The 22833-nt window shown below is 40.4% G+C and overlaps 1 protein-coding gene across 1 annotated transcript; it reads right to left on the bottom strand.

Moving 5' to 3' along the window:
• Positions 1-2058: 2058 nt before the first annotated feature.
• Positions 2059-3784, bottom strand: LOC128737868 (ATPase H(+)-transporting accessory protein 2). Its single transcript, XM_053832607.1, has 5 exons — positions 3695-3784; positions 3334-3557; positions 3163-3276; positions 2708-3106; positions 2059-2640 (listed from the first exon to the last, which is right to left on the bottom strand). Exons 1-5 carry the CDS (start codon positions 3735-3737, stop codon positions 2461-2463), a joined length of 960 nt encoding a protein of 319 aa, XP_053688582.1. The 5' UTR covers positions 3738-3784; the 3' UTR covers positions 2059-2460.
• Positions 3785-22833: the final 19049 nt, after the last annotated feature.

Here is a 22833-nt window from a genome sequence, read left to right as displayed (position 1 = left end):
TTCAGGCACTTTTTGGCGCCTCTAAGAGCTAGCACACTTGCCGGAGGTCGGGCCACCTCAGCCAACCGCAACCGCTGGGTATGAGCAAAATTTGAACCGGAATCAGTGCAGTATGAGCCGGTGTATGAGTGCAGTGAAAATGACGAAGTCACCTGACTTAGACTTCAGAATAAACAGATTGTTCAGATGGGGTTGGACTAAAGTGATCAGACATCCGGATTTGGGTGACTTGGCCTGGACCAAGTGTTCCGCATTGATTGACTTATTTATCGTAGGTACTAGTTGAATATTGAAACAATTAGAGAAATGTTATGTGTAAACCAGAATTTAACTGAAAATTGTAAAAAGTTTTTAAGAAAATCTCTACTAACGGAGAATTGACAAAGCTAGTTAGTTCAGTTGAAAAATATATGTAATTTTGTATTAAGCTGTCTTTAAATAGTATTGTTATGCCCTAACACGACTAATTACCTTGTTTATTGCCATCCAATATATTCCGTACTCATTTAGAAAAAATGAGGCTTGTCTTGTGCTATCCTAGCTGAGCTTCTAGAATCGAGATCTATAGCTTTCGCTGTGGGCGATATATGTCGTATACAAATCGAAGCATTAATTTTATTAGCAAAGCTAACACTAATCATGTAGGTATGCTGCGATTAGTGGTTTGCGTGTGTTGTTCTCAATTTATTAAGAAAAAATCGTAACTGCACACAGTTCTGATTTCCCCGCCCTTGAATCTAAATATTCCCATCTTAACCTATAGACTAAAAAATCCCAGTAAATATAAATTAATATTGAGTTTAGGCGTTTTTACTATTTTTTACCATTTATGGTAGTAGGTTACATGAGAGTATTACTTAAGCAGACATTGGTCATTATACATGAAGCAGAGATTGGATTAGTTGCTATAAAGGACGGAGAGGTGAATTGTTTTGATTTATATTTCAGCTTACCCTGCTACGGGGGGCATTTTACAGACAATAAAACTTCTTTCGGCTGCAAATATAGTAGAACAAAAAAGAAAATACCGAACATGCTAATCAGTCAGAACAAAAACGAAGAGGCGGATCATCTGCACGGGGTGGGCTTTAGATAGAGTAAATTCTTGTAGGTACTTACTCGGCTGTGGTTTGACTTTTTATCACGCACTTTCTTACGGACGGTCCTTCACAGCGATAACGCAAACGAAAGTTCGAAATAAGGTATAAAATTAATCACCTGCAAGCTGCACTCCACAACACTTTTTGCACGCTTTTGAGTTTGGTTTGGTTTGTATTTGTACAACAAAAGTTGACGGATGCTGAATATCTTGAATTTCGTCAAATTCTATCACGACTACACAGTCATATGTATTATGTTTTATTCATTTACGCACGCCCCATTCTACAGGTTCTTACTGTTTATATTTCTGGTTGGCTATGAATGGCGAAGCAGCAAAGGAACATATTGAAATTGGAATTTTCTTATTAGACTTTTAATAAAGGTTTGTTGAATGAACATAACATACTATATACCGCATATGCATAAATATGTGTGCATTGATGTATTGACAATATTCTCGAGCAACATATGTCAAAAGGTCGAATATGAAAATGTATGAACGATTCTATTGCGTCTCCTTATTTCTACTTATTATGGCGAAACAAATACACTTTAACACATCAGCTTTGGCATGAATCGGTTGCTGACGTTCGTAGTTAGCTAAATGTTACGAATGTTTTCTTTTAAATTCATTGAAAACATTCATTTTTCATTCATTTAAATTTACTAATTTAAAACACTAACAATCTCACAATATCACTTACGTCCTTTTGAAGAAGTACCCGAGATTTATTAGTAGAGAATTTAGCATTTTCAGTCATGCCGTACTCCCTCTTCAGAATTCAGGTATTCATTACGTCACCATCATAAGTTGAGTCATGTGACTCACAAGAAATAAAAACTATGTAAATAGCGGCGATTTTCGTTTCAAACCATTAATTTGATGTTGAAGGTCAAAACTGACTTTTAAACCGGAAGGTCATCTTCGTCACAAAAAAAATATCTAAGCATATCCGAATGGAATGTTTTTATTATATTGGACTAATAACTTAAAAACAACAACAAAAACATGCGACCAGTGCAACCTCTCATGATGTTAGGACATTCACATTTGACACACTATTCTGACTGCTCTAAAATAGCGCAGAATCATGAACGTATTAAATTGGGATGGAAGGGGATATTGAATCAATTGTGCATAAAGCTATATATTTTGCCAAAAGAACCAAAATCAAAGTTTTGAAAAAAATTGGTTGCATCTATTAATAAGCTTACAAGGACAAAATCAACATCGGCTCAACTTTTTATGGTTCTAGAGTTCTATTTGCGTGTAATACTTTTCCCCATTTCTACGCGATGGCATATTTTTTACTTGTTAGTGATGGCAATACTAACTATCAGAACTAGGCAACAGGACATTTAGTTCTCCTTCTTCATTCTCGTTGATGTCATTCGGTAGATGATAGAGTCTCTACCCGGGTCCATCGTAGCAATAGCAATCGAGATTGCCAGCAGCGAAAAGACTAGAATAACACTGAACCACAGAACGATGTTGAATATCACCGGGTAATTGCTGTCATACTTTTGGGCTAAATTGTACTGTGGATACAATGAGTAAATTGTGAGCAAAAAATGAAGTTTCGATGCAAATACCACCAATACTTACGTCAGTTGATTGCTTGGGAGTTTCAGCTTGGCGTTTGGAACGAACTACAGGTGTCTCTGTAGAAGTGATTATACCAACTACGACAGCTCCATCAAATGCTTTCTCCGCTGCAATTTTCAATTCTGACACGGCATTAGATAGCAGTTTCCTTGCTTCAGCGGCGGCTGGCGATGTCGGTTCGTGAGCGGCCAACAGTGCTTCAAATGATAGACGAACAATATGAACAGCTGGGATATTTTCGTCGGTTGAAGTAACCAGAAGATCAGCTAATCCATTTATAAAGGAGACTTGGCGCATAAAGTCCGAATCTGCTTTGTTGGATTTAGGTTTCAGGTAGTGAGGTTCTACTTCTTCATCGTCCGGTTGGACAGTTCCTAGAGGGGTCGTGAAACTATCCGACTAGAATAATTTTACACCTTTAATGCGTATTCGAGTGAATAAAAAAAAGGCCTTACCGACTCTTTTAGATCAACTTCGAAGCTAACACTGTTGTGGTCAGCTGATTTCTGAACCAGTTCTCCGATCATTTCTGATCCTGATCCGCCATATAAATCGTACGTATGCGCTCCCTTTAGTATAAAAAAAAATTAAGTACAATGGTTACCGAACTGCCCGTATATTCTCACCTCTAGTTTTAATGATTCAACACCCTCGATAACAACGATCAATGCTCCATTAGCCATGTTAAAGGGATCTTTCACGGTCAGGCCATCCCATTCACTTGGATGGGCAACGGAATATCCGAGAGAAGCACCAAACACATCCGATAAAGATTGCACATCTAAGCGACTATGACCACGGAACTCTAGGGACTTCGGGGAATATAGAATTGAAAGCTGGTCACAGTTCACTGAAAAAGTAGTGGAAAATATTAAGAAATTTTGTTTGAAATCTTACCAACTTAGGATAATAATTTGATTTGCCATTTACGGCTATTATGTGTGGAACAGTTTAACGAAAGAAACAAAATTGCGATTATAAATTTACCTGCAATAAACAGCGAGAAAAGAAGGAAAAACGTCCGGGCCATTCTTGCTGCTTAAACTTTTGCACCAATGGTCATATGACGTTTTCGCTTTCATAGATGTCCCGCTTCCACTTCATGTTATCGATTTATCTACGTTTTATTTCCAAAGCGTTTCACAATGTTCCAAACGTCTGACAGATCTGACCAAGCGTCTGACATTACTATTCTTACATGTCTTACACGGACAAAAATAAATGAGAAATGAAAGATGAAATCTTGCGTAACTTTTCATTTATCCCAATGTATTGTCAATTTCAAGGAAAATTGTAGCATCCAAAGTGCGATATCGCTCATAAATATGCTATTTTGCATTTTTATTTTTCATTAAGACAATATTTTGTCAGATGAATTTTATTCAATAAATAATAATAATAAAAATAATAATAATAATAAATCGTTTCGGTATCTTCGGCGCACTTCTTCGTTATCTTTAAAGCAATAAGTGCGCCGAAGATACCGAGACGATTTATGCTTAAATAGCACTTTTATGAGCGATTGCGCACTTATTGATTGGACAATTTTCCTTGCAATTGACAATATTGTCAATTGCAAGGAAAATTGTACCATCCAAAGTGCGATATCGCTCATAAAAGTGCTATTTTGCATTAAATCGTTTCGGTATCTTCGGCGCACTTTTTCGTTATCTCCCAAGCAATAAGTGCGCCGAAGATACCGAAACGATTTAGTGCAAAATAGAACTTTTATGAGCGATATCGCACTTTGGATGGTACGATTTTCCTTGCAATTGACAATAGTTATTGTAAATTTGTAAGCTGCGTGAGATGCATGGTCGTTCCGTTTGTACAAACATGATGGAATCGTCTTGCATCTCGCAAATGGAGAACAAGAAGCAAGTTAATGTAATTTACACAGACTTGGAAACAGCTTTTGATCGAATTGATCATGGAATAGGGTAACCAACGTATTTTGGACCCCATCAGCAGCTGTACATAATTTAGATACTTCCATTTGATTTTGCTGTAAGTGTCCAAATTATGAACAGCTACTGATGGGGTCTAAAATACGTTGGTTACCCTATTATTGCGGAAACTTTCCCGGCTCGGTGGATCTCCACAGATAATATAATGGCTGAGCACGTACCTGCGTGGTAGAGTGTTGCGTGTGGAGTTTGGTTCCTGTGTTTCCTCTCATATTTACTAACGTTTCTCGAGTTCCGCAAAGCAGCAATTTGTGCCCGTTGCTTTTCTCGCTGTTTTTCAACGATGTCGCCTTCCAGTTGGCTACCGCATGCAGACTTGTGACTGCTGATGACCTTGACCTGTTTCTGGCAGCTAAAAAAGTTGATGATTGTCGTCGCCTACAAGCTCTACCCGATATTTTTGTTGTTTGGTGCAAATGAAACTGGCTGACACACAATCCAGGTTTCCACGAGCGATAATGGCGGCTATTCAGCTTTCCACGAGCGATAATGGCGGATATTGAGCACAAGTGGGCACAATCTTTTGACATCCATTGGAGGAGCGTCGAGTTCGCCCTGACGGAGTTACTATGGATACATTCATGGTTGTTTGTTGTTCGAATGTAAAAATGTAAACATTGATCAAGTTTTGCAGATCAGCTAAAGAGGAACATATTTAATTGAACGGACAACAAGTTTTATGGATTGTGGGCTTGCAGTTTTCGCAAATTTCAGGGAGAATGTCCAAATATGCAACGGAAAGTTTCTTATCAAGTCGAGACGCTGTTCGAGAGCAAACTTGACAACGGCTCGACCAACATGAACTTAATGTTTGCGTTAATGTGTAATGTTTAATTCGCATGATTGTGAAAAAGTATTCTGAGCCAGTGCCTTCAGCAAATTATGCCCGCAAACCACTATAAAAGTTTGAATCCATTTAGTTATGTTCCACTTCAGCTGATCTGCAAAATTAACAATGTTTACATTTTTACAGTCGAACAACAAACAATCATGAATGTATCCATAGTAACTCCGTCAGGGGGAACTCGACGCTCCTCCAATGCATGTCAAAAGATTGTGCCCACTTGTGCTCAATATCCGCCATTATCGCTCGTGGAAAGCTGGATTGAGCACAAGTGGGCACAATCTTTCAACATTCATTGCAGGAGCGTCGATTTTGCCCTGACGGAGTTACTATGGAAACATCCATGCTTGTTTGTTGTTCGAGTGTAAAAATGTAAACATTGTTTCATTTTGCAGATCAGCTGAATAACTGAACGAATTCAAACTTTTGTAGTGGTTTGCGGCCATAATTTCCTGAAAGCACCGGCTCAGGATACTTTTTACAGTCGTGCGAATTGAACATTCGAGTGCACTCAGAGCAAACATTAACATATTGGTCGAGTTTGCTCTCGATAAGAGTTTTGATAAGAAACTTTCCGTTGCGTATTTGACCATTCTCCCTGAAATGTCTGAAAACTGCGAAGCTGCAATCCATAAAACGTCTTATCCGTTCAATTATGTTCCTCTTCAGTTGATCTGCAAAATTAAACAATGTTTACATTTTTACACTCGAACAACAAACTATCATGGATGTTTCCATAGTAACGACGTCAGGGCGAACTCGACGCTCCTGCAATGAATGTCAAAAGATTGTGCTCACTTGTACTCAATAGCCGCCATTATCGCTCGTGGAAAGCTGGATAAGTGTTGCTAAATGCAAGGCTTTTATCGCCTAAAAACCCGATCTTCTTTAGTTACCGAATTGATGACACAGAGTTGCGTAGAGTCGACCATGTTATTTACTTTAGTATTTTACTATAGATACTACCCAGGTAACCAATAAGCATTGGTATAAGCAGTAAATCAATCGTTTATTACCATCCCTGGCGTTTTATACTGCAGGTTGCTGGTTATCAGCCTTTTGACTGCACAACTGTTTTAAATTGGCATCCACGATTCTGTTCGCGTTGACGGCATTAAACGATCTCTTGCACACTCTTAGAAATGTCCGTATGTACGTGTGGGTGAAAATCTGCCAAAATGTTTCGATCTCTTGCGCTCTTTAAGAAATCCCTATTCCGCTTCACCCCTACAGTAAACTTTTGGAGGTGGCAGCAGCTTACGTTCGTCAACGCGAATTTAAATTCTTCTTGTCGGTAACTAGCTGCAAAGAAGCATTGTCAGCAATATAAGACGGCTAGCAGTAAAGTAGCCGCATATTTTGCCATAATGGCATTTAAATAGCATTTAAGGCAACTTAACTGCTTATTGGTTTGCATTTAAATTGCATTGGAAACGCTTATCCAGCTTTTTACGATCCATAATGGCGGACGTGTTCGTAATATTTGAACAACATTTTTGACAATTCCCTAATACATCGCACGTTTTCGTTCCGCGCGTTCACGGTAAAACTAAAGGGATGTACGGAAAGAAAACGTGCGATGTATTAGGGAAATGTCAAAAATGCTGTTCAAATATTACGAACTCGTTCGCCATTATGGCTTGTAAAAAGCTGGATTGGTTACCTGGGTAAGCTCACATAACACGCGCATCGCGAAGCAATTATTTTAAAAGCATTGCGTCAGCTCGGATTTATCTCGAAAATTGGACGGCACTTCAAGGACCCCTATGTGGGAGATAAGGGTAACATAATAAATAATCTATCCAGCTTTTTACAAGCCATAATGGCGAACGAGTTCGTAATATTTGAACAGCGTTTTTGACATTTCCCTAATACATCGCACGTTTTCTTTCCGTGCATCCCTTTAGTTTTACCGTGAACGCGCGGAAAGAAAACGTGCGATGTATTAGGGAATTGTCAAAAATGTTGTTCAAATATTACGAACACGTCCGCCATTATGGCTCGTAAAAAGCTGGATACCTTAATAATTGGATTTTCGTCTGTCTGTCTGTCCGTATGTTCCTTATTCAGCTTTTTACGAGCCATAATGGCGGACGCGTTCGTAATATTTGAACAGCAGTTTTGACATTACCCTAATACATCGAACGTTTGGTTCCGCACGTTCATGGTAAAACTAAAGGAATGTACGGAAAGAAAACGTGCGATATACTAGGGAAATGTCAAAAATGCTATTCAAATATTACGAACACGTCCTCCATTATGACTCGTAAAAAGCTGGATAGAATCGAAAACTACTGAACCGATCTGAGTCAAAATTTGCATGTAGGCGTTTTTGGGGCCAGGAAAGGTTCTTATGTTGATTAGAGATCCCTTCCCCCGCTAAAGCGTCGATGACACTGGGCGAGTTTTTAGGTTGCTAGTAAGCGAGTTGGCGAGTAGATCGTGAACTCGCCCTGTGTCATCATACACACTAGCTGATTAGCAGATTGCTAGTAGCGAGTAAAGTTGAATACTGCTCAACTTTACTCGCTACACGATGGCGTGTGCGCTTGTTGGCTAGCACACTTGCTGTGTGGCATCATAGTTGCGAGTAACTAACGACGCAACGAGGGGGTGTTTCTATTATTAATTTTATAGCACCAGAAATGCCAAATATTTTTACTAATTTTGAAATTGTAAATGCAATGTTAATTAATTGAAGTAATTTCTCGTGATACTTCATATTTACCAATTAAACATCTATGAAGAAGTTAGAATTAAATAACATAAGATAACTCTTATGTAAATTGTACATCGTGTACGTCAAACTTGATCGTTTATCTAGCAACGATGTGTTTGTATGTACGGCATCGCTGCTTAATACGTTTTAGATTTATCAAAACCCCTCGCATATTAGCTTACTTGCCGATTTGTGTGTCATCATGACTCGCGCATTCGCTAACTCGCCTACTCGTGAGATCGCTGACTAGCAGCTTACAAACTCGTCCAGTGTCATCGACGCTTAAGGGGGGTGCTGCCATACAAATGAAACAAAAATTTCTGTCTGTCTGTCCGTATGTTCCTTATAGAATCGAAAACTACAGAACAGATCAGCGTGAAAATTTGCATGTAAGGTTTTTGGGGTCGGGGAAGGTTCTTATGATGGTAAGAGATCTCTCCTCCCAATAAGAGGGGAGGGGGGGGGGGAGGCTGCCATACAAATGAATCACAAATTTATACATAACTCGAGAACTAATCAAGCAAATGGAACAAAATTTGGCATGTGGATGTTTTAGAAGACAAGAATTTTTTCTATGGTGAATTGAGACCCTTCCCCTCTTTAGGAGGGGAATTACGGCCCCTCTCTCCTTCAAGAGAGGGGGCTCCCATACAAATGAAATACAAATTTCCTCCTAACTCAAGAGCTAATCAAACGAATGGAACCAAATTTGGAATGTGAAGGATTTTGGAGGCAAGAATTTTTTCTATGGTGAATTAGGACCCCTCCCTACTTTATGAGGGGGGCTCGTACAAATGAAATACAAATTTTCTCATAACTCTAGAACTAATCAAGCAAATGGAACAAAATTTGGCATGTGAAGGTTTTTGGAGGCAAGAATATTTTCTATGGTAAATTAGGGCCCCTCCAATATCAGCTCTCATGCAACGTTCTAAAAAGTTAATTTTTACCTTAACTTTTCTGAGAGTTTGAATTTATTTGTTGTACAAGCGTTTGTACATACACGTGTGTTTACCTTCTATCTTTATTTCTCATTTTTCGGTTTATTGTCGCCTTTCCACAGTCATACAGAGTCATACAGTGTCGCATCATAACTGGGAATAAATTAAACTCTTGTACCGGATAGTTGCAATAATAGCATATTGAACTATTTGCTAGTTACACATAGTTACTTCAGGATTATTGTTTATTGTTTATTGTTTATTTTCTATGGAGTAGGGAAAAGCCCTCGGGAGTGATACTCTATGTCGTTGTATCTTCTCCCGTGGGCACAAAACCTCTCATCTTTTAACTGTACAACAGATAACATGTCATCCTACAGTACAACATTGCTTATATACTATCCTATGCGCTAATTCACAAATAATACACCTAATTTATACACACTGAATAAATACTTATGAGGCAGATATAACAAGACAAAAATTCTTCTTTAACGTAGCACGAGAGACATTGAAATCGAATTCTTCATTACAAACGTTAAACACGCGACATACACTTACTAACGGTTCATTGTGGCCGTAGTTTGTGCGAGAGCCAGGGATGAACAGGAGATTATTACGACGTAAATTTCGAGGCCTCACATTGAAATTGAGACGGTTAAGCAAATCGGGGCAGTCAATATCCGAGCGAATTAGATCGGCAACAAAGGTAGCCTTAGCAACATCGCGACGAACGCTTAGCAGGTCAAGTCCAGCTAGCTGACATCTACTTTCATAAGAAGGTAAGTTGTTAGGATCATTCCATGGAAGGAAGCGAAGGGCAAACCGCAAGAATTTGTGTTGAATTGCTTCAATTTTCTGAATGCCATTTTGGTAATATGGTGCCCAGATAATAGATCCATATTCCAAAACTGAGCGGACCAGAGAACAGTAGACTGATTTAAGACAATGGACGTTTTTGAATAATTTAGTTGCACGAAACATAAAACCTAGAGCGCGCCCAGCCTTTGCAGAAATGTAAGCGATGTGTTCTTTGAAGGTAAGTTTAGTATCCAATAAGATGCCTAAATCTTTGACTACAGTTACTCTATTCAATATTTGACCAGACACTTTATAATCGTATGGCAATAGAGAGCGTTTTGAGAAAATGCGATGACAGAGCATTTCGAAGCATTCAAAACCATTCGGTTGGTAACGCACCATGAGTAAAAGCTATCCAGTTGCTTTTGAAGAAAGATTTGGTCGTCTACGTTTTGTATAATATGAAACAATTTAAAGTCATCGGCATAAGATAATTTCTGGCATTCAATAGGTAGGTGGATATCATTCAGGTATAGTAGGAATATTAAGGGACCTAAATGACTTCCTTGCGGAACACCAGATGTTACGGCAAAAAATATCGATTGAGAGTCACCGATTTTTACTGCCATCTTGCGGTCATCCAAGTACGAGCGTATCCAATTCAGTATGGAGCCGGAAAATCCAAAACGTTCAAGCTTAGCAATTGCAATTTGGTGGTTTAGTTTATCAAATGCAGCAGAAAAATCTGTATATATAGCGTCAACTTGGAGACGTTGTTGCAGCGCACGGATGATTGCAGATGAATACACCATAAGATTAGTGTTTGTAGAGCGCTTAGAAATAAACCCATGTTGTTCCTCCGCTATAAAATTACGGCAATAGTGAGTAAAAAAGTCGAGTGTAATCTTTTCGAACAATTGGGAAACGGAGCTCAGAGACGCGATTCCACGGTAGTTGCAGCAGCTTGCCTTATTTCCTTTTTTGTGCACTGGAAAGACGAAGGATTGCTTCCAGCATTTTGGGAAGGTACCTGAGCCGAGTGATAAATTGAACAGGTACGTTAAAGGAACAGAAAGGCTATTTGAGCATTTTTTGAGTACGATTGCAGGGATTCCATCTGGGCCAGAATTGGTGGAGCATTTCAGTTTGGCACAGGTACTACTGGTTGTTTCGTTTGAGATGTTGGGATGCATGGTTAGTGATATGTGACATGGGACATTTGCGGAAGCCAGTTCTACTTGATCACTAGTTAAAGTTTCGGAAACAAAAACACTGCTAAATTGTTCGCGAAATAAGTCGCAGATACCTTGAGTGGTGTCAGCTGTATTAGCACCGAAAGACATGGAGGTAGGCAAACCGGATTCTTTTTTCTGCTCATTCACGAACTTCCAAAACATTTTTGGGTTGCTTTTCAGACTTAGTTGCACTCGGCGTTGATAAGCTCGAAAAAGTTTTAGGATTAGGATTATTGTTAACATACTGGAAAAGCGCAAACTCAGATTGAATTTTAAATGCAAAAGAAGGAACAGCAAGAAACTAAAAATAAGCGCGAACATTATCAAAACGTAGTCGCAGACTATTCGAAAAAAAAAACAAAAGTAAACTAGTGTAACCGACTATTTTAAACTTACTGAAAGGAACTAAGTATTATTTCATAAAGATCTTGCTACATATTTCTTTTCATTACAATTTCAAAATACATAAAAATATGTGTCCTATATCCCGGAGTGCATTTTTCGCTTTTGTATTTATCATTTTCGATGATTTTCAGGACTACTCGGAAAAGTTAATTTTTCGGAAAAGTTAATCGACCCATTCCCCAATCGATTAACTTTTCCGAGAGTTTACTGTATACAAATTTTCCTCACAGTAAAGTAGAAAACAACTCCCCCCCTTGCTTAGCCTGATAAAATAAAGCGGATAGCATTTGAATATTCGCACTCATTACAAACCATTTCGTCGAATACCATTTTGCGGAACACCACTTCTCGGTTGACCATTACGCGGAATATAGCGTTTCGCAGAATACCATTTCGCGAAAAACCTTACGCGGGATGTACCATTTCACGGAAAATCTTTTCGTTGAAAGTACCATTTCGCAGGGGTGACCCAACTCAAGGAAATTAATAGAGGTCAGTAGATCTACGAAAATAAATAAACTTAGATAGAGATGATCTCTAAGGGGGGCTGCCCCCTCGCAGTGCCCGGCGCTTCCGATGGCAGGTCGCCGGCAACATTCGCGGCCTGCGGCCGTCTTGCCCTGAATCATCCAATGTTATTATTGATAGTTTTTGGTGGTCTTGTTATTGACTAATGTTTTATGAAAGACTGTAAGCGTCGGTAGGCTCCGCTATGAAGGCTGTATGGATTTGTTGTTTATTTTATTCGTTTGTTTGTTGTTTTATTTTAAAAAAGTAAGAAATGCTGGTTCTGGTTAATGTTAACTCCCACAAGACAACCCACAGACGGTAGAAATAGGCCACGAGTCCCACTAAAGTTAAATATAGAGCCATATACCCCAAGCACGCAGCCCACCACCCATCGAGTTTCCACCCGCTGCCACCAGGGGAAAACAGGCAGAAAGCTGGACACCGCTCACAGATGATCGGAGGCTGTAGGTGGCGAAAAGATGGCGATCGGGGATTGTTTATGTACATAACGGGGGCAACGTCCTTTTGGCTAAGGGGAATAACCTGCAGGTATTAAAACGGTTTTGTCGAGATACAATAAGTCACTTGTGAATATAATCCCGGTCGAGACAGTCGACAACTACACGTTGAATACGTTAAAGAAAGTGACTATACAAATTGAAGTACCAAGTGACAATTGTTAATAGGACTGCAGGTAAACCTTTTCCCCTTGCCTCTCGATAATTTGCCCTTCGTCAAGTTCCCCGTCGCCAGCCTACTAAAGCCGGAATGTTCATGCTTCAAATTACAGAACCCCGCTGGGTCATCTTTGAAAAGCTTTATCGCCAGCGTCGGAGTGTGATCACCGTTACACCGCCGGATTGAGAATTGGATTGAGTGGCTCCCGATCCCGGCTATAGTGTCCGTTTGAAGTTACACTTGGCGGCAAGGGCCGCAGTGTAACGGAAGTTTGAAGCGGAAGGAGAGGAGCGAAACGGAGTACGGATTCTGGAGGAAACAGGGAAGGTGTGCTGTTGAAACGGGGCCCCGTCGACGAGAGAAATAGACAGGTTAGATAGCTTAAGAAAGTGGGAAGAGTGAAGACAATAACCGTTGTGAACGCTAAATAAATTTGTGAACCTTTACAAACCAGTTAAGAGTTTTCCATTAACTACCCCGAGCATTTCTTTACCCGCGAAAACAAGGATAGGCAGGCCGACCCTGAGGCGTTGATTCAGGGGGTCCATGCTACGCTCGTGGCTGTGATTAGCGATAACTTACACTTTGGCGCCCAACATAAAATAGACTTACCGTCGTTTTTGAGGGTTCAGCTCGTAGATTTGCATGGAAAACAGTCGTTACTGCGTACGTCTCTGGGAAAACTTCCGAAAGTTCACAAGTTAACGTTCACTCACAGTGGCAAAATTGTTTCAACTCACACCGCGAATGAAATATTGATTTGATTTCAGAGGGGTTCTAAAGTCCGAATAAAGCGAAAACTAAACGATCGTATAAATGAAATACAGTAAAACAAGTATCAGTGATTCAAATAATTGAAAGAGTAATTTCACCAGTAGATTTCGGAAGTATAGTAAAACACAAAGAAAACCATTTACTTTATTCAATATTCGTAAATTTCACGGTTTGCAGTGCTAATTCAGATAGATTATTCCTTTTGTCACCGTTTAAACTTAATGATGGAGCAGCAACACTTGTTGACCAATTACCACGCGATGGTCACAGGTCATCTCACAGACGATGAGATTGATCACGAGTTGCAAGTCCGAGGTGCAGATATGATAAACGAATCCCGCAGTAAACAAGAACGAACGCTGCGTGGCTTCCTAAAAGCAGAAAGAGAAAACCCGAATGTGACTCATAGAAAGTGTTGGACATCGTTGACTGGTGAATGGAAATGTTGTGAGGAAAAATTATCGGAAATAAAATCTCATTTAGAAGACAGAACTCGTAAAAAGGTCCCTGACCAAGCTTTCAGAACAAGGATAATTCATATCTTCTTTCGTATGATGCGGTTGCAAACCCATGCAAAAGAAGAGAAAGACTTGAACAGTATAGCAATCATTGCGGGAGAGTGTATGAAACTTTTGAACGAATTTTTCTCAATCACCTCTCCGTTGCAAGAAGTGAGAGAAGCAGAAATAGCAATGCTGAATGAAAGCTTGCGAAGACTTAGAAACGAGGAAAATGTAGAAATAGAAGAAGAGTTGGATAGAGCAGGAAATGTAGAAACGGAAAGAATTGAACCAGAAATTGATACGGAACAGAATAATGTTGAACAAGAGGAAATATTAGTTGACGTTGAGCGAGAGGAAGAAAATAGTACGAGAGTGGCATTCCTAACGGCAGAAAATAATCGCCTGAAGGATGCGGTTGAACAATTACTTCGTCGTATTGAGGCTCTAGAAAAGAATAAAAGTGCGTCGCAAAAAGCAGCGACAAATGATAAAGAAGAATCGGTTAACAGTACTCATGTGGAGGGGAAGGCGGATCAGATTGATAACGAGTCGGGAAAACAGGAAAGTTTTGTAGACTGGATTAAGAAAAGATGTAGTTCGTTGGAAAATGTGGGTGCAATAAGAAACGAGTCAATAGAAAATAGAGAAAGGCGAGAGAAAGAAGGTAGATCCAATCACAATCGGTTCCCGGTTTATAAGTGGTCAGTTAGATACGATGGTTTAGACAATGGTAGGAGATTAAACGAGTTCCTTAAAGAGGTCGAGTTCAATGCAAGGTCAGAAGGCTTTTCTGACCGTGAACTGTTCTTATCTGCTCATCATTTGTTTACAAGAAAGGCTAGGAGTTGGTTTATGGAAGTGAATGGGAATAACGAGTTGGAATCATGGGAAAATATAGTAAGGGAGTTAAAAAACGAGTTTTTACCTGTAGATATCGATTACCAATACGAAAGCCGTATTAACGCGCGCAAACAGGGTCCAAGGGAGAAATTCCAAGATTACTATCTTGACATGGTGCGAATTTTCCGGAGTATGTCCAAACCGTGGGATGAGGACCGTAAATTCGACATGTTGTTTAGGAACACCAGGGAAGATTGCAAAATAGCTATGCTAGGAGCCAATATTACGACGATACCTAAAATGAGAGAGTTTGGGAAAAGATTCGATGCGATTAATTGGCAACAATATCAAAGAAGAGATAACAGATACGGGCAAAGAGCACAGGTTGAAGAGATAGTGGAAAGAGTTAGAGGTGGTCAAAGACAAAGCAATTATTCAAATGATCGATTCGGGGGTCAAAGGGGAAATTTCCAGGAGAGAAATTTTCAACAACGTCACTATCAACAGAATTTTTCTGGTAACTACCCTAGCAAAAATAAGTTTCGTGATAACCAGAACGATTTTCAAAAAGCAGTGGGAGAAGAAAAACTTTTGAAACGACAGGGTTCAAAATCTGACTTTAATACCAAAGCAAATAGCCACACTCAAGAAGCTAGAGCAGGTCCTAGTGGAACTAATGCGCTTCAAAGGATAGTGAATGCCTATATTCCAATCAGAAAGGGCACTTGCTTTAACTGCCATGAAGAAGGACATGCATGGCGAAATTGTCCGCAAGATCGGCACACGTTTTGTGACGAATGTGGGTTTCCGGGGTTTCCAGCAAATGATTGTCCGTATTGCCAGTCAAAAAACTTAAAAAAGACTGCTTGAAGAGGCACAGCAGTCGCATCAGTAGCTCTGAAAGACCTCAAACGTTAGCGCAAGAAAATCCATCAAGTATTCTGGAACAGTTAGGGTATTCAAGAGTTGCTGAGCAAACCAGTAAGCAGGAGGAGATCTCTTCTTTACTCGTTAAGCTTAGTGGCGACGCTAGACCGTTTACTAAAATAAATATAATGGGAATAGGTTTGATTGGTTTATTAGATAGTGGAGCAGCGCGTACAGTTCTAGGGATTGGAGCAAAAAGAATAATTAAGGCGTTAAAGCTGAAGATAGAACCATCGCCAGTTCATTTGAAAACCGCGGCTGGGGAAGATTTAGAAGTAGTGGGTTGTGCGGAAACACCGATAACCTTTAACAACACTACAAAAATTTTACCGGTCCTGATTGCCCCAAAGTTAAACCGTAGATGTGTCTTAGGATACGACTTTTGGGAAAAATTCGGAATTAGACCCACAATTCCAAATGAAGCAATAGAAGTTCTGGACAATAAAGGTCTTGAGAGTTTGGAAAGGGAAGATGAAGAGGTAGAAATTACTGAAGATCAAAGAAAAACGTTAGAAGAGGTAAAAAAGATGTTCCTTGTAGCAGAAGCAGGCAAATTGTCAAAGACTCATTTAATGGAGCACACAATTGAAATGAAGGAGGAATTTAAACAGTCGGAACCGATAAGGAAGAACCCTTATCCGTGGAGTCCTGACATTCAGAAGAAAATTCACTTAGCTTTAGACAATTTACTTCGAGACGGGATAGTGGAACCATCTTCTTCTGAATGGGCACTTCCGGTAATACCAGTAGCGAAGAGAGATAGTCAAGAAGTCAGACTTTGCTTAGATGCCAGAAAACTTAATGAACGGACGAAAAGGGATGCATATCCTTTACCGCATCAAAACCGAATATTGAATCATCTAGGCCCAGTCAAATATTTATCTACTATCGATCTTTCGCAAGCTTTTTTACAGGTTCCCCTGAATGAAAAATCGCGAAAATATACAGCATTTTCAGTACCAGGTAGGGGACTGTTCCAATTTACCCGCCTTCCTTTCGGGTTAGTAAACAGCCCCGCTACATTGAGTAAATTAATGGATCGTGTCTTAGGCTATGGTGCATTAGAGCCGGCGATATTTGTATATCTGGACGATATCGTTATTGCGAGTCGAACATTTGAAGAGCATATCGAAAAATTGAGGGATTTAGCATTACGTTTACGAGAAGCAAACTTGAGCATAAACATCTCAAAATCAAAATTCTGCTGCCACGAATTGCCGTACCTTGGGTATATTTTGTCACAAGATGGGTTAAGGCCTAACCCAGATCGCGTGCAAGCGATCATGGGATTCCAGGCGCCCAAATCAGTACGGCAACTTCGATGATTCCTCGGTATGGTGAACTATTATCGACGGTTCATCGCGAATTTTAGTCAAATTACCGGCCCTCTTACTGATCTATTGAAAAATAAGCCGAAGAGGGTACAGTGGAATGCAGCAGCCGACAGTGCGTTTAAAATGATAAAGGAGAGGCTTATTTCTGCTCCAGTAGTAGCCAATCCCAATTTCAAGCTTCCTTTCACGGTCCAAACGGACGCGAGCGATAATGCCTTAGCAGGTATTCTCACACAACTACATAACGGTGAGGAAAAAGTTATTGCCTACCATTCAGAGAAGCTCAAAGGTGCAGAATTAAATTATCATGCAGCGGAAAAGGAAGGCTTGGCTGCCCTACGTTGCATAGAAAAATTTAGAGGGTACATAGAAGGAACCAAATTTACGCTGGTAACTGATTCTGCAGCTTTAACCTTCATCATGAGAGCGAAATGGCGTTCCTCTTCGAGATTGAGTCGTTGGAGCATAATATTGCAACAATATGACCTTGAAATTCGACATCGTAAAGGGAAGGAAAATATTGTCCCAGATGCACTTTCTAGGTCCATCGAAAGTCTGGAAATAGAACCAGCAGAAGGCTGGTATAACAAGCTTTGTGTCGGAGTTCGTGAAGAACCCGAAAAATATGTAGATTTTAAAATTGTTGATGGAAAACTATTTAAATTCGTTGCTTCCAAAGCGGACACGATGGACTACCAATTTCAATGGAAGTGTTGTGTCCCGGAATCATTAAGAACCAAAATTCTCAATGAAGAACATGATGGCAATCTTCATATTGGGTATGAAAAATGCGTGGAGAAAGTTAAAAGGTTATATTACTGGCCACGGATGGCTGCCGATATAAAATACTACATTGCTAAATGCGAACCCTGTAAGGAGAATAAACATTCTACCAAATCAACAACACCTGAGATGGGCAAACAGCGTATAGCAACCAAGCCCTTCCAAATAATTTGCATGGACTATATCCAGTCTCTTCCACGTAGCAAGCATGGCAACGCGCACTTGTTAGTCGTTATGGACATCTTTTCAAAGTACTGCCTGCTTGCTCCCGTGAAGAAGATTTCGTCGATAAGTCTGTGCAAAATACTGGAAGAGCAGTGGTTGCGAAAGCTGTCCACCCCGCAAATCATTATAACTGATAACGCGACAACGTTCATGTCACGAGAATTTCAAAATTTAATGTGCAAACACGAAATTCAGCATTGGGCTAATGCTCGGCATAGGAGCCAAGCCAATCCGGCTGAGCGACTTAACCGCACGATAAATTCAATGATACGCACTTATGTTAGGGAAGACCAAAAGCTTTGGGACTCAAAAATCTCGGAGATAGAATTTGTGCTCAATAACACAATTCATTCCTCCACAAAATTTAGCCCTCATTGCGTACTATTTGGTCATGAGGCTGTGACGAAAGGTTCGCAGCATAAAATGGAAACGAATGAGGATGCGAGCGAAGAGGAGAGAATGAATCGTCGAAGAGCAGTCAGCAGAAAAATCTACGACTTTGTCCGGGAACAACTAGCAAAAACCCACGAAGAGACCAAGAGACGGTATGATTTACGGCATAAGCGTTACTCACCATCGTTCGACATAGGGCAGCGTGTATACAAGCGTTGTTTCCGTCAATCATCGGCAGGAGAGCGTTTCAATGCCAAGTTTGGGCCACAATATACCCCTTGTGTGATCGTCCGTAAGAAGGGCACGAGTTCGTATGAAGTAGCGGACCTACAGGGAAAATCTTTAGGTATTTTCTCTGCCGCTGACTTAAAAGCATAACCCTAAAATTACAGTAAAGGAAAAGCTAAATTGAAAACTAGTTTTGGGAACAGGTAGGATTATCAAATGTCTCTTTAAAACTACCGCAACCGTCTGGTTTGGCAATTCACTAAAAAGAATTTAAACGTGCTAGCATAAGATGTCACAAAAAGTGCATCCGTAGAATGATTATTAAGAAGGATAGAGGGGATAGATGTATGATAACGGAAATTAATTGTTGTTAAATTGAATCGAAGTCGGGTACAGGATTAATGCTGGAGTTAGATAGGAATTCTAAGAGGAAAGAGTTAAAGCAAACTACTTTTAACTCGTCTGTAGTAATGCATTCTCATGAAGATCGTTAAATGATAGATCGAAAACGCAACAAGAAGAAGTTAGCCACGTGCAGACGAGAGAATCGGAAGAATGTTAGTTAGTTAGAGTAGGGAAAGAATTCAAGGTCACGGACACTAGATGAACAGAAACACGTTGCACAGAATACAAACCCGAAACAATTCATTATCTGAAACTCACATGAACGAAATTTAATTGGAAATAGAATTACCTTAATACTTACCTGATATCGCATGTCCATAGCCACAACCGAAGATGGGCTACACTATCGGAATTCATTAAGTGCGCATCTCGAATAATTCCGATATTTTACCACATCTTACAAACCACATGTTTCATACCGGAATAATCTCGCACATGACAGAAAATTGACAGTAACATTTTATAGCATTCATTTTTCGCACTCATACTAAGGAATTGTGATCATGCGGAACAATGGATCATAACTCCGACACTTTGGTGAAATATTTCATAGTTAATTGGCGTGACTTTGTGTTGTACTTACTCTGAATTTTTTTTTACTTTAGTAGATTTTAAATATAAATTTAGTCATTAGAAATATTTAAATTATTATATTATATGATTCGTAAATTTTTAATTTGTTTTGCATGTTATTATTATTAAATTTGTTGTTTGCATGAATATTTATATGATCGTAAATGCTGAATGAATTGAGGTTACCATGTTGTATTTGATCGCTGGAGACCGGAGTCGCATAGACGGTGATGGTCAGTAGAGACAAAAGTCTTGAAATTGCGAGGAGTCGGTTTAACTGATGATGAAAACTTATGACCCCGATACTCGCAACATCAATCAGCATAGTTTTCAAAAATTTGGGCTGACTGAATCTATTATGTCGCAAATGAAATATTTCATATGCTACCGTAAGTTGATGTAGTTTTGTCCAAGTAAATGTTATTTTGTGAAGTAGTAGGTTCAGCAGGTATGTGTAATTGATGTTGTGATCATGTAAATCGCCATGGAAAAAATATTTACTTCGTAAATATTTTTTACCCGAGCCGGGGGAGAGTGTAAGCGTCGGTAGGCTCCGCTATGAAGGCTGTATGGATTTGTTGTTTATTTTATTCGTTTGTTTGTTGTTTTATTTTAAAAAAGTAAGAAATGCTGGTTCTGGTTAATGTTAACTCCCACAAGACAACCCACAGACGGTAGAAATAGGCCACGAGTCCCACTAAAGTTAAATATAGAGCCATATACCCCAAGCACGCAGCCCACCACCCATCGAGTTTCCACCCGCTGCCACCAGGGGAAAACAGGCAGAAAGCTGGACACCGCTCACAGATGATCGGAGGCTGTAGGTGGCGAAAAGATGGCGATCGGGGATTGTTTATGTACATAACGGGGGCAACGTCCTTTTGGCTAAGGGGAATAACCTGCAGGTATTAAAACGGTTTTGTCGAGATACAATAAGTCACTTGTGAATATAATCCCGGTCGAGACAGTCGACAACTACACGTTGAATACGTTAAAGAAAGTGACTATACAAATTGAAGTACCAAGTGACAATTGTTAATAGGACTGCAGGTAAACCTTTTCCCCTTGCCTCTCGATAATTTGCCCTTCGTCAAGTTCCCCGTCGCCAGCCTACTAAAGCCGGAATGTTCATGCTTCAAATTACAGAACCCCGCTGGGTCATCTTTGAAAAGCTTTATCGCCAGCGTCGGAGTGTGATCACCGTTACACCGCCGGATTGAGAATTGGATTGAGTGGCTCCCGATCCCGGCTATAGTGTCCGTTTGAAGTTACACTTGGCGGCAAGGGCCGCAGTGTAACGGAAGTTTGAAGCGGAAGGAGAGGAGCGAAACGGAGTACGGATTCTGGAGGAAACAGGGAAGGTGTGCTGTTGAAACGGGGCCCCGTCGACGAGAGAAATAGACAGGTTAGATAGCTTAAGAAAGTGGGAAGAGTGAAGACAATAACCGTTGTGAACGCTAAATAAATTTGTGAACCTTTACAAACCAGTTAAGAGTTTTCCATTAACTACCCCGAGCATTTCTTTACCCGCGAAAACAAGGATAGGCAGGCCGACCCTGAGGCGTTGATTCAGGGGGTCCATGCTACGCTCGTGGCTGTGATTAGCGATAACTTACAAGACTCTAAAATTTCTCGAATTCGATTAGTTTTTGAGTTGCGTAAAAATTTCTGTTTTATTTGTATGAGAGTCCTTATCCCCCTATCACAGGGGCGAGGGGTCTCAAACCATCATTTAAATAATTCCTGCCTCCAAAACCCCCTACATGCCCAATTTGGTTCCATTTGCTTGATTGGTTCTCTAGTTATGAGGATATTTATATTTCATTTATATGGAAGCCATCCTCTTAAATGGTACAGGGGTTTTAATTCCTCTTCTAAAGAGGGGACGGGCCTCAATTCACCATAGAAAAAAATCTTGTCTCCAAGAACACCCACATGCCAAATTTTGTTCCATTTGCTTGATTAGTTCTCGAGTTATGAGGAAATTTGTATTTCATTTGTATAGGAGCCATTGGCGGAACTAGCGCTCATTTCTAGGGGGGGCTATAGCCCCAGCATTTTTTTTGACCGTTTTGTTGGTCGGCCAACATAATTCTCTCCTAGGGGGGACAGCCAGACAGACAGACAGACAGACAGACAGACAGACAGACAGACAGACAGACAGACAGACAGACAGACAGACAGACAGACAGACAGACAGACAGACAGACAGACAGACAGACAGACAGACAGACAGACAGACAGACAGACAGACAGACAGACAGACAGACAGACAGACAGACAGACAGACAGACAGACAGACAGACAGACAGACAGACAGACAGACAGACAGACAGACAGACAGACAGACAGACAGACAGACAGACAGACAGACAGACAGACAGACAGACAGACAGACAGACAGACAGACAGACAGACAGACAGACAGACAGACAGACAGACAGACAGACAGACAGACAGACAGACAGACAGACAGACAGACAGACAGACAGACAGACAGACAGACAGACAGACAGACAGACAGACAGACAGACAGACAGACAGACAGACAGACAGACAGACAGACAGACAGACAGACAGACAGACAGACAGACAGACAGACAGACAGACAGACAGACAGACAGACAGACAGACAGACAGACAGACAGACAGACAGACAGACAGACAGACAGACAGACAGACAGACAGACAGACAGACAGACAGACAGACAGACAGACAGACAGACAGACAGACAGACAGACAGACAGACAGACAGACAGACAGACAGACAGACAGACAGACAGACAGACAGACAGACAGACAGACAGACAGACAGACAGACAGACAGACAGACAGACAGACAGACAGACAGACAGACAGACAGACAGACAGACAGACAGACAGACAGACAGACAGACAGACAGACAGACAGACAGACAGACAGACAGACAGACAGACAGACAGACAGACAGACAGACAGACAGACAGACAGACAGACAGACAGACAGACAGACAGACAGACAGACAGACAGACAGACAGACAGACAGACAGACAGACAGA

This window comes from Sabethes cyaneus, chromosome 1 (genome assembly GCF_943734655.1).
Source record: "Sabethes cyaneus chromosome 1, idSabCyanKW18_F2, whole genome shotgun sequence".
Taxonomy (NCBI): Eukaryota; Metazoa; Arthropoda; class Insecta; order Diptera; family Culicidae; genus Sabethes; species Sabethes cyaneus.
The sequence above is the reverse complement of the archived record's forward strand: the minus strand, read 5'-3'. Positions and strand labels throughout refer to the sequence as shown.